Below are 14,411 nucleotides of genomic sequence, written 5' to 3' on the forward strand. Positions count from 1 at the left end.
TTAACATTTCATATAATTATGTTTTGGTGATGATGAACTCTTTAGCGTTACCTTGTCTTTGGAGTACTTTATCTGCCCTTTCATTCTAAATGATAGCTTTGCTGGATAGAGTAATCTAGGTTGTAGGTCCTTGTTTTCCATCACTTTGAATACTTCTTTCCAGTCCCTTCTAGCCTGCAAAGTTTCTTTTGAGAAATCAACTGATAGTGTTATGAGAACTCCTTTGGAAGTAACTATCTGCTTTTAAGATTCTCTCTTTATCTTTAACCTTTGGCATTTTAATTATGATGTGTCTTGGTGTGGTCCTCTTTATGTCCATCTTGTTTGGGTCTCTGTGCTTCCTGGACTTGTATGTCTATTTCCTTCACCAAATTAAGGAAGTTTTCTTTCGTTATTTTTTCATATACATTTTTGATTTCTTGCTCTTTCTCTCCCGCTTCTGGTGCCCCTATGATTCAAATATTGGAACTTTTGAAGGTGTCCCAGAGGCTCCTTAGCCTATCCTCATTGGATTATTTTTTCTTCTTGCTGTTCTAATTCAATGTTTTTTGCTTCCTTATGTTCTAAATCATTGATTTTATTTTTAACCTCATCCCCTCCTTTGTTGGTTCTCCATAAATTTTTCTTTATTTCACTTAGTGTAAACTTCATGTCTGCCTGGGTCTTTTTATTCTGTTGAAGTACCCAGTGAGTTCCTAGAGTATCATAATAGCCAGTGTTTTGAATTCTGCATCTTATAGATTTCTTATCTCCATTTCATTTAGTTCTTTTTCTGGAGTTCTGTTCTTTCACTTGGGCCATATTTCTTTGTTTCCTCATTTTGGCAGCCTCCCTGTGTTTGTTTCTGTGCAATAAGTAGAGCTGCTTTGATTCCCTGTCTTAGTAGCATGGCCCATCTGGAATAATGTGGCTTCTTTAATTCCTAGGTTGTTGGACTTCCAAACAGCTCTATTTTCTGACCATTGTGGGTGATATTTGTTCTGTAGCCTAGTGGTAATTTTTGCTGTGGTTGTGTGAGGTGGCAAGCCATGTTTACCTAAGCTTCTATCTTGACCAGAAGTTCTCTCATTGTAGTTTTAATTTGCATTTCTCTGATATTAGTGACCTTGAGCATATTTTCATATGTCTATTTGCCATCTGTATGTCCTCTTTGAAGAAATGTCTATTTAGGTCCTCTGCCTGTTTTTTAATGGGATTGGTTGGGGGGTGGGGTTTTGGTGTTCAGTTGTATGAGTTCTTTATAATTTTGGATACTAACCCCTTATCAGATGTATTATTGATGAATATATTCTCCTATTCAGTTGGTTGTCCTCTCATTTTGTTGATGGTTTCCTTTGCTATGCAAAAACTTTTCAGTTTGATAGTGTCCTATTTGTTTATTTTTTCTTTTGTTCCCTTGCCTGAGGAGATATGTTGGAAAAGATATTACTAAGAGAAACGTCAAAGAGTTTACTGCCTATGTTTTCTTCTAGGAGTTTTATGGTTTTGAGACTTATATTGAAGTCTTTCATACATTTTGAGTTTATCTTTGTATATGATGTAAGAAGGTGGCCTAGTTTAAATTTTTTGCATGTATCTCTCCTATTATCCCTACACCATTTATTGAATAGACTGTCTTTACCCCATTGTATGTTCTTGCCTCCTTTGTCATATATTAATTGACCATAAGAGTATGGTCTATTTCTGGGCTCTCTGTTCTGTTCCATTGATCTATGTGTCTGTTTTTATGACAGTACCATGCTGTTTTGATTACTATAGAATTATAGTATAGTTTGATATCACATAATGTGATACCTCCTATTTTGTTCTTTCTCAAGATTTCTATGGCTACTTCAGGTGTTTTGTGGTTCCACATAAATTTTTTCAATATATTTTCTTTTTTTTAAAGATTTTATTTATTTATTTTTAGAGAGGGAAGGGAGGGAGAAAGATAGAGAGAGAGAAACATCAATGTGCGGTTGCTGGGGGCCGGCTTGCAACCCAGGCATGTGCCCTGACTGGGAATTGAACTTGCGATGCTTTGGTTTGCAGCCCGCGCTCAATCCACTGAGCTACACCAGCCAGGGCAATATATTTTCTTTATTATGGTATTACAATCGTCCCATTTTCCCCTCTTCATGCCCCTCCACCCTACACACCCCCTCCCACCCACACTTCCCCCCTTTAGTTCATGTCCATGGTTCGTACATATAAGTTTTTTGGCTTCTACATTTCCCATACTATCCTTAACCTCCCCCTGTCTATCTTCTACTTACCATTTATACTACTTATTCTCTGTGCCTTTTCCCCCTTTCTCCTCCTCCCACTCCCCCACTGATAACCCTCCATGTGATCTCCATTTCTGTGATTCTGTTCCTTTTCTAGTTGTTTGCTTAGTTAGTTAGTTAGTTTGTTTGTTTGTTTTTAGGTTCAGTTGTTAATAGCTGTGAGTTTGTTGTCATTTTACAGTTCATATTTTTGGTCTTCTTTTTTTTAGATAAGTCTCTTTAATATTTTATATAATAAGGGCTTGGTGATGATGAACTCCTTTAACTTGACCTTATCTGGGATGCACTTCATCTACCCTTCTATTATAAATGAAAGCTTTGCTGGATAGAGTAATCTGGAATGTAGGTCCTTGCCTTTCATGACTTTGAATACTTCTTTCCAGCCCCTTCTTGCCTACAAGGTTTCTTTAGAGAAATCAGCTGATAGTCTAATGGGGGCTGCTTTGTAGGTAGGTAACTGTCTCCTTTTCTCTTGCTGCTTTTAAGATTCTCCCTTTTCTTTGATCTTAGCTAATGTAATTATAATGTTCCTTGGTGTGTTCCTCCTTGGGTCCCACTTCTTTGGGACTCTCTGAGCTTCCTGGACTTCTTGAAAATCTATTTCCTTTGCCAGATTGGGGGAGTTCTCCTTCATTATTTTTTCAAATAGGTTTTCAATTTCTTACTCTTCCTCTTCTCCTTCTTGCATCCCCATGATTCGGATACTGGAATGTTTAAAGATGTCCTGGAGGTTCTTAAGCCTCTCCTCATTTTTTTGAATTCTTGTTTCTTCATTCTGTTCTGGTTGAATGTTTCTTCCTTATGCTCCAAACCATTGATTTGAGTCCTAATTTCCTTCCCATCACTGTTGGTTCCCTGTAGATTTTTCTTCATTTCACATAATGCAACCTTCATTGCTGCCTGGGTCTTTTTTGTGCTGTTGAAGTACCCAGTGAGTTCCTGGAACATCCTGATAACCAGTGTTTTGAACTGTGCATCTGATAGGTTGGCTCTCTCTTTGTTGCTTAGTTATATTTTTTCTAGAGCTTTGATCTGTTCTTTCATTTGGGCTTTTTTTTTTTTTTTGTCTTGGCCCACCTGTTATGTAGTAAGGGGCAGAGCCTTAGGTGTTCGCCAGGGTGGGGCAACCCATGCCACTGTGTTGTGATGCTGTACATGGGAGAGGGGTCCGAGAGGGAACAGTGCTACTTGCTCTGCTCTTTGCCAGTTTTCAGTCACTTCCCCTGGTACCCGCAAGCAAATTGGGCCCTTCTGGTGCTAATTCCTGGGTGGGTGGGCTTGTGTACATTCTAGGACCCTGTGGGTTTCTCCAACAAACTCTCCTGTGATGTTGGGAGTTTCTCCTGCCGCCTCAACCCCCACAGGATTTTACAACCAGAGGTTTTGAGACTTTATTTCCCCACACTGGAACCCTGGGTTGCATGGTCTATCTCACTCCCCAGTTGTTACTCCTGGTTTATCTGCATGTGAATCTGGGACTGCCCTGTCTGTCAGCCATCACCTTGCTTACTCTGCCAGCCACTGCCCATCTCTGTCCCTCCTACTGGTCTGGACGAATGTTTCTTCTTTAACCCCTTGGTTGTCAGACTTCCATACAGTTTGATTTTCTGTCAGTTCTGATTGTTTTTTGTTTCTAAATTTGTTGTTGTTCTTCTTTTGGTTGTGTGAGGAGGCACAATGTGTCTACCTATGCTTCCATCCTGTTCAGAAGTCCCTGGTTCCATATAAATTTTAGGATTATTTGTCCTAGTTCTGTGAAAATGCCATTGGTATTTTGATATGGATTGTGTTAAACCTATGGATTGCTTTGGGTAGTATCGACTTTGTAACAATGTTAATTTTTCCTATCCATGAGCAAGGTATATGCTCCCATTTATTTGTGTTTCCTTCAATTTCTTTCTTCAGTGTCTTATAATTTTCTGAGTATAGGTCTTTTACCTCCCTAGTTAAATTTATTTCTAGGTTTTTTTTTTATGCAATTGTAAATGGGATTGTTGCTCAATTTGTTTTTTATTTTGTTGCTTGTGTTTTTAAGAACAGAATGCACAAATACCTATGATTATTTGGCTTTAGTGCCTGGGACATAATGGCTCTTGACCCTCCTCCCCGGCCAGTGCCTGGGCCACTCAGTGCAGAGGAGAGCAGAACCCCTGGCCCCTTGGACCATTGTGTGGCTGATTTGTGGTTAGGGTTGACTTGTCCATTAGACCCAGGAGACATAGTACCAGGGCCCACAATACTTTAAGGGGCCCACAAAAAAATTGTTTTTGATTAGAATAAAAAAGGACTTTCAGGCCAAGTAATATATATAATATTTTTGTTTCTACCAATGCAGTTGTAAAATATAATTTTTGTTAAAATGAAAGAAGGGGCCCATGATAGTAAAGATACCGACAGCCAGGAATTATACTACAACCCTTGTCCCCTGGCCCTGGGAGGGGACCTCCAGTGAGGGACAGAGTAACACTGAGCCCTCCACAATATCTCAGCCTGTTTCACTTTTGCCTGTTTGCTCACTTTTGCAAGGGGCCAGCTGAGGCTATGAAGATAGCACCTAGGTGGGCATTGAATTAGGGGCTTTGAGGTCTGCCTGTTGAGCTCATTAGGACAGCCAGAGTTTCCAGAGCAGCAATTTACAACTGTTGTTATTATTACTCTTGCTTTCATTTTTTAATATCCTTACTGTATTCTGTTGATTAAATGTCTTTCAAATGCCAGCTCTCTTTTGATCTTCATAACAAGACTAAAACAGATACAGTGAGTATGTTACTCCCATTTTATAGGTGAGGAAAGTGAGCCTCAAAACACTGAAGTTATTAAACTGCAGAGAAGGACTAGGACCCCTGGCTTCTGGTCTGAGAGTTAATTAACCAGACCAGTGGCTACAGGCTGGGGGAAATGGCTGACATCTTGTATCCTATCACCTTAGTCTTGAGATAGATGGGTGGTCAGCTGTTCATGGTGCCTGTAGGTCTCCGATAGGACAGCTGCCTGCCTCCCCTACCCTTCCTCCCTGTTCCTACCCCATCTCCTCAGAAAACCCACTTGTGTAGATTTACTCAGTCAGCTTTTTTCTGCAGTAGTAGATTGGTGTGGTTTGTGTTTGTGTGACTTTCCCAGTACTTGGAGGCAGAAGCACAGCAGTTGTGGGGAATGAATCTTTTTCTTTCTATAGTTTCTTTCCTTAGTTTCTCTCTTCTCTCTCTCTCTCTCTGTCTCTCTGTCTCTCTCTCTTCCTTTCCCTCCCTCCCTCCCTCCCTCCCTCCCTCCCTCCCTTCCTTCCTTCCTTCCTCCTTCCTTCCTTCACCATCAAAGCCGGCATTTGTGCTACCTGTCACCTACCAGACCCAATTAGCAGAGACAGGGTTTGAATCTCTGTGGGTGCTTTATTCTGATAGCTGGCAATCTCAGAAGACGGTGGGTTTGTACCTTAAGACCATCTTAAATTCCATTTTAAACCGGCCCTTTTTATAAGGAGAAGAAAAGTATAGGTAAGGGGTTTGGAATCCAGGGAAAAAGTTAATCATATGAAAAGCTGCAGCATTCTTTCAGCTGTGTCCTGGGCAGTGGTCTTTGTCTGTGCCCGGGGAGGTGGGCATCTGCCCCTGGAGCACAATGGCTCAGACTCCATCTAGGTGGCGTGCAGCCCTCCTGCTGCGGCACAGAGGTGCAACTGCTTGTCCTGTCCTGGAGCCAAGGTGGGTCATACCTTCAGTTCCTGAAACAACAGTTTTTTACATGCATTGATTACTAAGCTTATTGGCTATTATGTGAAACGAAAACTTTTCCAACATTTGAATCCCCCATGACTTCCTTCCTTCCTTTCTTTCTGATCAATGAATCCACTAAGGAAAGGGGAAGAAAAGGGGAAGAAAAGGGGAAGGAAAGGGGAAGGAAAGGGGAAGATATGTAAGTTCACATACATATAAAAAGCCACACAATATACTATTTTTAAAAAGGCGAAAAAGCCCTGGCTGGTGTGGCTCAGTAGGTTGGCTGTCAGCACTGTAAACTGAAAGGTCACATGTTCAATTTCCTGCTCTTGTGGGTGGATCCTCTGTTGGGGAGCCTGTGAGAAGCAACCTATCTATGTTTCTCTTACACATCAATATTTCTCTCCCTCTATTCCTCCCACCCTTCCCTTTCTCTAACAATAACTAAGATGTTTAAGAAAATAAAAATAAAAGGTGAAATAGAAAAAAATTCCATGTATACATTTTTAATTTTCAATATGACATCATACTTCACAAATAAAGACTAAGGATGGTGATCATCTTTTCAATGAGTAAAATAAATGATGAAGAATGTATGCTTTAGTTCTTATGTCATAGCCAAGGCTTGAGAGGAGGAAGAGATTCCCATGAAAACTGGAAGGAATGGTTCCTAAGGAAAGAGAGTGAGTGGGAGACGGACAGACCCATGGAGATCGGTGAGGGAGGCTCTCCTTTGAGGACCCACAAATACTGTGATGGACAGCTCCGTGCTGTCTTGGCCCTGTGGCTCTGTCTGGGCCACAGAGGGGTGGCTCCAATAGCTGTTTTAAATGATTTCCAGCCTGAGCCAGGTTACTCAGTTGGTTAGAGTATCATCCTGCTATGATGATACTCCCATCCCAAGATTGGGGGTTTGATCCCTGGTTAGGGCACATATAAGAATCAACAATGAATGCATAACTAAGTGGAAAATATAAAAAGTAAGTGAAAAAAAGAAAGTATGAGTCCCTACAAAGTTTCGTTCACAGTGACTCAAACAGGAGTTCATGATTAGATCACCCTGTGAGGTTACTTTCCACAGAACTCATTTTTTGTCCATGAGGTGAGGCTGGACAGGTGAGCAAGGGCTGGGTGGTGGAGGATCCTAAACTGACTTTCAGGCCCTGGCTAGTGTGGCTCAGTGGATTGAGCACGGGCCTGCGAACCAAATGGTCGCCGGTTTGATTCCCAGTCACGGCACATGTGTGGGTTGTAGGCCAGGTCCCCAGTGGTGGGTGCGTAAGAGGCAACCACACATTTATGTTTCTTTCCCTCTCTCTCTCCCTCCCTCCCCCACTCTCTAAAAATAAATAAATAAATTTAAAAAAAGATTATATTTATTTATTTATTTTCAAGAGAAGGAAGGGAGACCTGGCCCACAACCCAGGCATGTGTCCTGACTGGGAATCAAACCAGTGACCCTTTGGTTCACAGTCCAGCACTCAGTCCACTGAGCCACACCAGCCAGGGCTAAATAAAATCTTTTAAAAAAAAATTCAATAAACTGACTTTCTCTGGAGGGCAATAGGGGACCATTACAAGGTTTCCCCGATGAACCTGCAATTTTCTGGAAAAGTCAGACCTGGCACATGGCCTTGCCTGGCAAGGCAGGAGGTCCAGAATTATGCTGTGTGGAAAGAGCCCCCTTGGGGGTCAAAGAAAAAGCAGAGGGATCTTGCCGAGTGTCCCGAGAGAGAGGCCCTTTGGGTGGAAGTCGGAGAGGGGAGGAGCCCTCTCACTCTGCCAGGAAAAAGGGCTCCACACCAGGCGACAGAGGAGGGTCAGGAAAGCTGAGGCGAAATGCCACTTGTGCCTTTTTTTCTCCCCCTAAAAACTAAACAAAGCAGCTGAGTTTGGTGGCCCCTCAGGAAGACCAGTCATTTCCTGAGGGGATATCAGGCCAGCCCAGGCATTGTGTCCGGTTTCCAGCAATGGCCGCCATTACCTGACCAGCATCACAGCCGGTCTTTCTGCTGTGCTGGGAGAAGCTACCAGAGTGGTCTTTCTGCTTTTCACAGGGCCAGTTTCTCGTTGGCTGTGCATGGGAAGTGCCTTCAGCTCCAGGGGCATGGCCCAAAGGCAGAACTAACTGCCCATTTCAGGATGCCATTGGGGTTGACTACAGAGGGCAAGATGTGGCTGGGAGTCCTGCTGACAATTCTGCTCTGTGAGTTTTAGTCTCTTCCTACCTCACTTAAACTTCATGAGAAATGAAGCTCATGAAGTCAACATATTTCTTCTGTCTTTTCCAGGTTCAAGCCTTGAGGCTCAAGAGAACCGTAAGTTGTAAAGTTTCTACCTAGATTCGTTGCATCTTTCTGTGATTTTCAACACTCAATGTCAAATTGCTTGGGTTAATGTTTATAATAATTGAGAAAACATATTCCAGTTGAGAGCTAAAGTTTATTGCTTTCTGGCATTTTTAGAAGGCTTTAGGAGAAAAAAAAAAACCCTTGTTCTTAGCCAAGTTCTAATCAGCATGTTCTAGACATAGCATACATTTTCTAGATCCCTGTGAACTGCTGAATATTAGGGTGTGGGGGGTGATAAAAAAGTAAGTGGTTGTATAATTTGTCTTTTATTGTTCTGCCATACATTTCTCATTTTCATGTTTTACCCCCTCCCTGAGTTTTTAATTCACAAATGGAATGTAATCAATTTGTTAGATTCATGAAGACAGAACATAGTTTAAGTTGGATGTTATGATTTTTTTTATCCTAAATGATCTAAGACACATTACATTTCATTTCCCATACACCCATGGGGCTTCAATTAAGCCTGTAACATCGTGTGCTTCCGTACGAGGAGGGGTGCTTATCCTTGCTGTCGGGTTTGTCATCCACTTTGGAGCTGATCTTGAATCTTTAAGATAAGCAGGTCTGGGTTTGCTTCATCTGGGACCGTGTGAAGGAGGAGGATTGGCTGGCTCTGGGGCCTGCGTGGAGGGAGAACCCACAGAGAAGGATTCCCTAGTCAGGGCTCACTTCAGTCAGCAAAGAATGGGGATGACGACTGGCTTGTAGATAGTTGTGCAGCTGTTTGGAGGTAATGGACCTGGATGATGCTGGTTTGCTGAGCCAGGGCTCAGAACAGGAACTCCAGGACAAGAGAGCTGGTGTGGCAACTAGCAAAGCTGGTCTGCAGGTTTCCCGCTCAATTGCCCATGTACTTCGGCAGGTGTTTGCTCCCCATGGGAGCCCATGGAGGCAGGGCATACATTATGCTAATCATTCTTGATAACTGATGATGTCTCTGCACCTCAGAGAAATTCCAGAGAAATAACCGACTTGTCTGCTCGAGAGTCAGTTGGTAGGGCATCACACTACAAATTCCACCATCTAAGCCCACCTAATCTGTCTGCAGCTGTATGCCTAAGTCTTCTCTTTAAAAAAACAATTATCTATTTTAGAGACAGGAGAAGGGAGGGAGAGAAACCTTGATGTAAGAGAGAAATGTTGATCAGTTGCCTCTCTAATGTGCCCCAACCAGGGATCAAACCCGCAATCCAGGCATGTGCTCTGACCAGGAATCAAACTGGAGACCCTTCACACTGCAGAACTACGCTCAGCCTACTGAGCCACACTGGTCAGAGTCCAACTAAACTTTTGAAAGCCACTTTTAGTTTGCCTCTTTGAACCCTTTTCTCATGTGTACAGAGGGGATGATAAGATTAATCATACAGTCAGTGTGAGGGTGACTTTAGGTTTAAGGAGGTGACTTGCCCGCCCGGCATGTGGTGATAAGTAACGGTTTACAATCTGCAGTCCTGGTCCTCCCCACCTTTACAATCACAGCTCCTGCCCGCCCTTGCTGTCCGCACCAGTCTGCTCCCCCCAGCTTTTGTCTGACCACACCCCGCTATCACTTCTGCTTGTGGGCTTCTGGCTCTTGCTCTGGACATCCTGTTTCCCAGGACCTCCCAGCTCTTTCCCCATCTCAAATGGAAATGGGTCGTCCCTTTCCTATGGTTCAGTCGTAGAGGAAGGGTTTTGTGACCTCAGGGAAGACCCCAGAACCACGTGGCAGAGGAGGAGACTTGCCCACTGCCCCACTGCTGCCTCAGGCCTCTGCCTTGTTTTAACGCTTGAGGAAACTGAGGCCTGAAAGCCAGAAGGTACTTGTGCATGATCAACACTGGGTGTTCATGGAGAGGGGGCTAGGACCCATGTCTTCCACTCCTTGGGCCACCCAGGCCATGCTGCCAATGTGTTTGACATGCATGACCTACAAGCCTACTCTCCGTGGTTGAGGTGCTGGGTCTGCCTTGGCGCTTCCCACTCCTAACTCAGGCCCTCACCCACCCCAGCTGTCCGCCTCAGGAGATGACCTCAACCTTCACCTTGAAAATAGTGCTGTCTGGAGAGAACTTCCTCAGCTTCCCCTCTGCCGGAGCTGCAGGCTTATCTGCCTCCCCACCCATTCTCCTGGCTTCCCTCCGGCTTCAGACAAGATGTCTGCCCCTCCCCCCTTGTGCTGGCCTGGACCAGCCTGTCCACCTGGGCTCCGAGCCAAGCCCTCGCGTTGCCCCCCAGGATCGAATTCTATCATTTTTTCAGTTCCCATCCCACTTTTAGTATCACCCCCCTTTCTGGCTCTTTTCCCTCAAACATGATTGGTAGCTCTTACTTTTTTATGAAAAAGGAAAATCACATACAACTCGCCCCCTCCACTCACCTCATGTCCCCTATCCATCTGCTCCCTTCCTCAGTCAGACTTCTCTGGAGGCCGGTTTACACTCACGGTCTGTGCTTCCTCACCTCTCAGGCACCCCTCACTTAACCGTCTGGCCATGGCCCCCACTCCTCCCTGCACTGGGATCCTGCACGGGCCTCCTGATGCCAAAAGCCACGAACGCTCCAGCCCTCAGCTTTGGGGCCCTCTGCAGCCTTTGCACGAAGGCTCCTTCCTTGGTCTCCTAGATCCTCTTCCCTGGTGTTCTCTTACGTCTCTGACAGACGCCCCCTCTCCCCAGGGTGCATTGGGACTTTCTGGGATCTGAACTGCCTCCATCCCCTGCAGCCTCCCCTGTCTTATCCTCTCTGGAGCTTAAGCGGCTCTCTGCACCCCCACATGACCCCTGGTCCAGTCGAGCCCTGGCCTCTCCCCTGAGCATCACCTGGGGCCCGTAGGTGACATCTCCTCCTAGTCATCTCCCAGGTCCCCCCAAAGCAGTCTCACCGCCATGATTTTTTTCCCCCATGCTTATCTTTTTCTGCTGATCTTTACTTTTGGTGTCCTCCTGGGTACCTAATCCGGGGAACTTACCTTCCACTCCTTGCCTTAACCCCCATATTCAAATCAGTCTTTGAAAAACTTTTAATAAAACACCTACTAACATAAAGTTTGTTAATGATATTTAGTACATTCATATTGTTCTGCAAACATCACCACTGCCTAGTTCCAGAAACTTCACCTCGCCCCCAGTAAGTCCTTTCACGTCTGCTAAATACTTCTCAAGTCCATCCCTTCATTCCCACTGTACCTGCCCTAGCTCGGACCTCGTCAGCTCTCACCTGAACCCCTGTCCAAGCTGTTCATGGGCCTCTGGCCCCTCCCTGTAGTCCATAGTGATCTTTTTAAAGCTCCAGTGTCATCCTGTCCCCCTTCTAAGTACCCTCAGGACAGGGTCCAGCTTATCAGCACAGCAGACAGCGCCCTCTGTTCTGGCACCTCCTACCTGTCTCACTTGGCCCGTTCTGCCCCATACTCTGGTTCCTGTAACTGTCTGTGCCTGGACGCATTGACTGTTTACGCCCCTGTGCCCTGGTACAAGCTGTTCTCCTGCCCGGAGTACCCCTGTCCTTGGCCTGGTTCAAGACTCAGTTCAGGGGTCACTTCCTTCAGACTTTCCTTGGCCTCTCCTGGGCAGCCCTTCCTCTTGGTGTTTATGTCACTGAACTCCAATTATCTGGGTCCCCCCCAGCCTGCATGGTCTGGGACAGCAAGGATGATTTTGTATTCACCTTGTAAGCCCAGCAGCTGGCAGAGGCGCTCAATAAATGTCTCATTGAAGGAGACGCCAGCCAAACTTGGAGATATTTGAGATGCAAAAGGTGCGCCAGCGTGGTCAGTGCTGGGCACTGACGTGCAGCAGGGACTCCATGCTTCGTGGCTCCCTGTAATGTTCTTGACAATAGTGGGTGTCTCCTCCTTCTCTTCCCCCACCTTTCTTTCTGAGTCATTTCCAGATTGAGGGCCAAGTGGCTGGCTGAGTCATGATGCCTCATCTTCCCCGGGAGCATCAGCATCCGCTGGAAGCAGAGGAAATCAGGCCCCTGGGTCTTAGGATTTGAGAATTTGGTGCTGTGGCGACTTGGTGACTTTGGATCCTTCTCCATCAGCCTTTATCTCCCCAGGGTGAAAAGATCTGACCTCTTTAGGCTGTTTCACAGCCCCATCCTTCCATCCTGGCAGTTCTAAAAGTTTGGGTTCTGGAAGGAGAGCTGTGGACCCTTTCTCCAGAAAAATGCACTCTAGCACATAGTCAGAGGGGATTCCTGGGTCCCCTGACACCCACCCATGAACTTCCAGGGAGCCCAGGTTGTGAACGGTCACTCATTGTGTGAATAATGAGACCTGCACATAGGAATCCAGTTTGGCTGTTCCTGGGCAGTTTATCCACAAAGCAGATAACATTTTCCATCTTCTGTACTATCTTAATCATCAGGTAAATATTTTTGAAATTTGGTTGGGTGGTATATTTGTTATCTCTTTCTGCTAAACCAATGACCCCCAAACTTAGTGGCTGAAGATGATTTGTTAGCTCACACAATCTCTAAGGGTCAGGAATCCATGAGTGGCTCCGTTGGGTTGTTCTGAATCAGAGTCTGTCAGGAGATTGCAGGTAAAATGTTGGTCAGGGTCACAACGATTGGAGGGCTTGTCTGAAACTAGGGCATCTGATTTAAGGTCACTTCTGTGGCTGTCCCTTGCCATGTGGTCCTCTCCATGGGGAAGCTCATGGCACGGCAGCTGGCTTTGCCCAGAGTGGGTGATTCCAGAAAAGGAAAGAGTGGCCAAGATGAAAGTTGCAATGTCTTTTATAATCTTACCTCAGAAGTGGCATACCAACCCTTCTATAGTATTTTGTTGGTCACGAGCCCAGCCCTGGTATGCTGTGGGAGGGGACCTCATGCAGGTGTGACTACCAGAAGGCAAGGCTCATTGGGCACCTTCTTGAAGGCTGGTTTTTGCACAGGTAATGGTGGAGGCAGTGGTGGTAGAGGAGGTGGTGGTGCAGGTGATGGTGGAGGAGGTGGTGATGGTGGAGGAGGTGGTGGTGGTGCAGGTGGTGGTGGTGCAGGTGGTGGTGGTGCAGGTGGTGTGGAGGAAGCAGTGGTGTTGGAGGAGGGGGTGGTGGAGGAGGCAGTGGTGGTGGTGGTGGTGGAGGTAAAATATAGGCTGCTGGTTTTGTTGCATCAAGTCAGTGAGGTTTTGTGTTAAGCTAAAGAGCTGGATTTATATATCCTGATAAATTTTGTAAAGTGCTTTTCTTTCTTTCTCCTTCCGTCTCCTTTGTCTGTTCCAGCTGATTGTGCGAATGTGCTGTTCCTACCAGTGAATCAGTTGAATTAATTTATTAAACTCGTGTATGTTAGTGTTGCTTAGAAAAGCAAGACGGTGAATGTTCCCCATGTTAGTGGATATCATCCTCTCTGAAAACTACCTGAGGATGCTTTAAAATAGTGAAAAAGTGGTGGGCCTCCTATAAAATCGAAAAGAACTAGGCCAGATCAGGAGGAGACCCAGGCAGGGACGGCACTGAGGTCGGAAGGCCTGGAGTGGCGAAGAACTGTGAAACGCAGACTGTGAGCCCCCAGATGGGCAGAAACTATCTCGCCCTCTCTGCACCCCCAGTACTGGGCACAGTGCCTGACACACAGGGGCCCACTCAGATGTCTGCTGTGTGGATGGTGCGAGGAAGAGGGAGGCAATGGAACGCCACCAGGGGCCAGGCAGCAAGCAGTGCATTCTCTGCCCCGTCAGTGCTCTCAGACACCTGCTTTCAGTCACTGTTCGAGATGAAAACATCCGTGCCGGGAAGGCAGGTGTCAGTGTTCCCATTTTGTAAGAGGGGAAGAGGTTTCCGGGAGAGGTGAAACAACCTAGCATCACCCGGCAAATGGCTGTGGGCTCGAGGGGTCAAGCCGGGTGTGCCTGACTTGCTTTCTGGCTGTGCCCAGCTGTGAGTCCCAGCCCGGGGCACAGCCAGCCCCGTGTGCGCCTTTCAGGCAGGGTGATGGCAGTCAAGTTGTCCAGCACAGGGGTGCCCGACACTGGGAACCTGGAGACATCATTATAGTGAACCTGGGAAATTCTTTTTTTTTTTTTTTTATTTCAATCATTGTTCAAGTACAGTTTTCTCCCCCCTACTCCCGTTCCAGCCCCTCCA

At 45.7% G+C, this 14,411-nt stretch overlaps 1 protein-coding gene across 4 annotated transcripts in view; it reads left to right on the top strand.

Annotated features, from left to right (window-relative positions):
• The window catches only part of PECAM1 (platelet and endothelial cell adhesion molecule 1), a 66,838-nt gene that overhangs the window by 4,992 nt on the left and 47,435 nt on the right, over positions 1-14,411 (top strand). For 3 of the 4 annotated variants that reach the window (XM_036033492.1, XM_036033493.1, XM_036033494.1), the window contains exons 2-3: positions 8,038-8,186; positions 8,272-8,298. In XM_036033492.1, the coding sequence (XP_035889385.1) occupies positions 8,038-8,186; positions 8,272-8,298 (176 nt within the window). Of the gene's footprint in view, positions 1-7,900; positions 8,187-8,271; positions 8,299-14,411 lie in introns of those variants that run through there. The other variant, XM_028521626.2, reaches the window with a different exon arrangement.

The sequence above is a fragment of the Phyllostomus discolor genome, chromosome 8 (genome assembly GCF_004126475.2).
Source record: "Phyllostomus discolor isolate MPI-MPIP mPhyDis1 chromosome 8, mPhyDis1.pri.v3, whole genome shotgun sequence".
NCBI lineage: Eukaryota > Metazoa > Chordata > Mammalia > Chiroptera > Phyllostomidae > Phyllostomus > Phyllostomus discolor.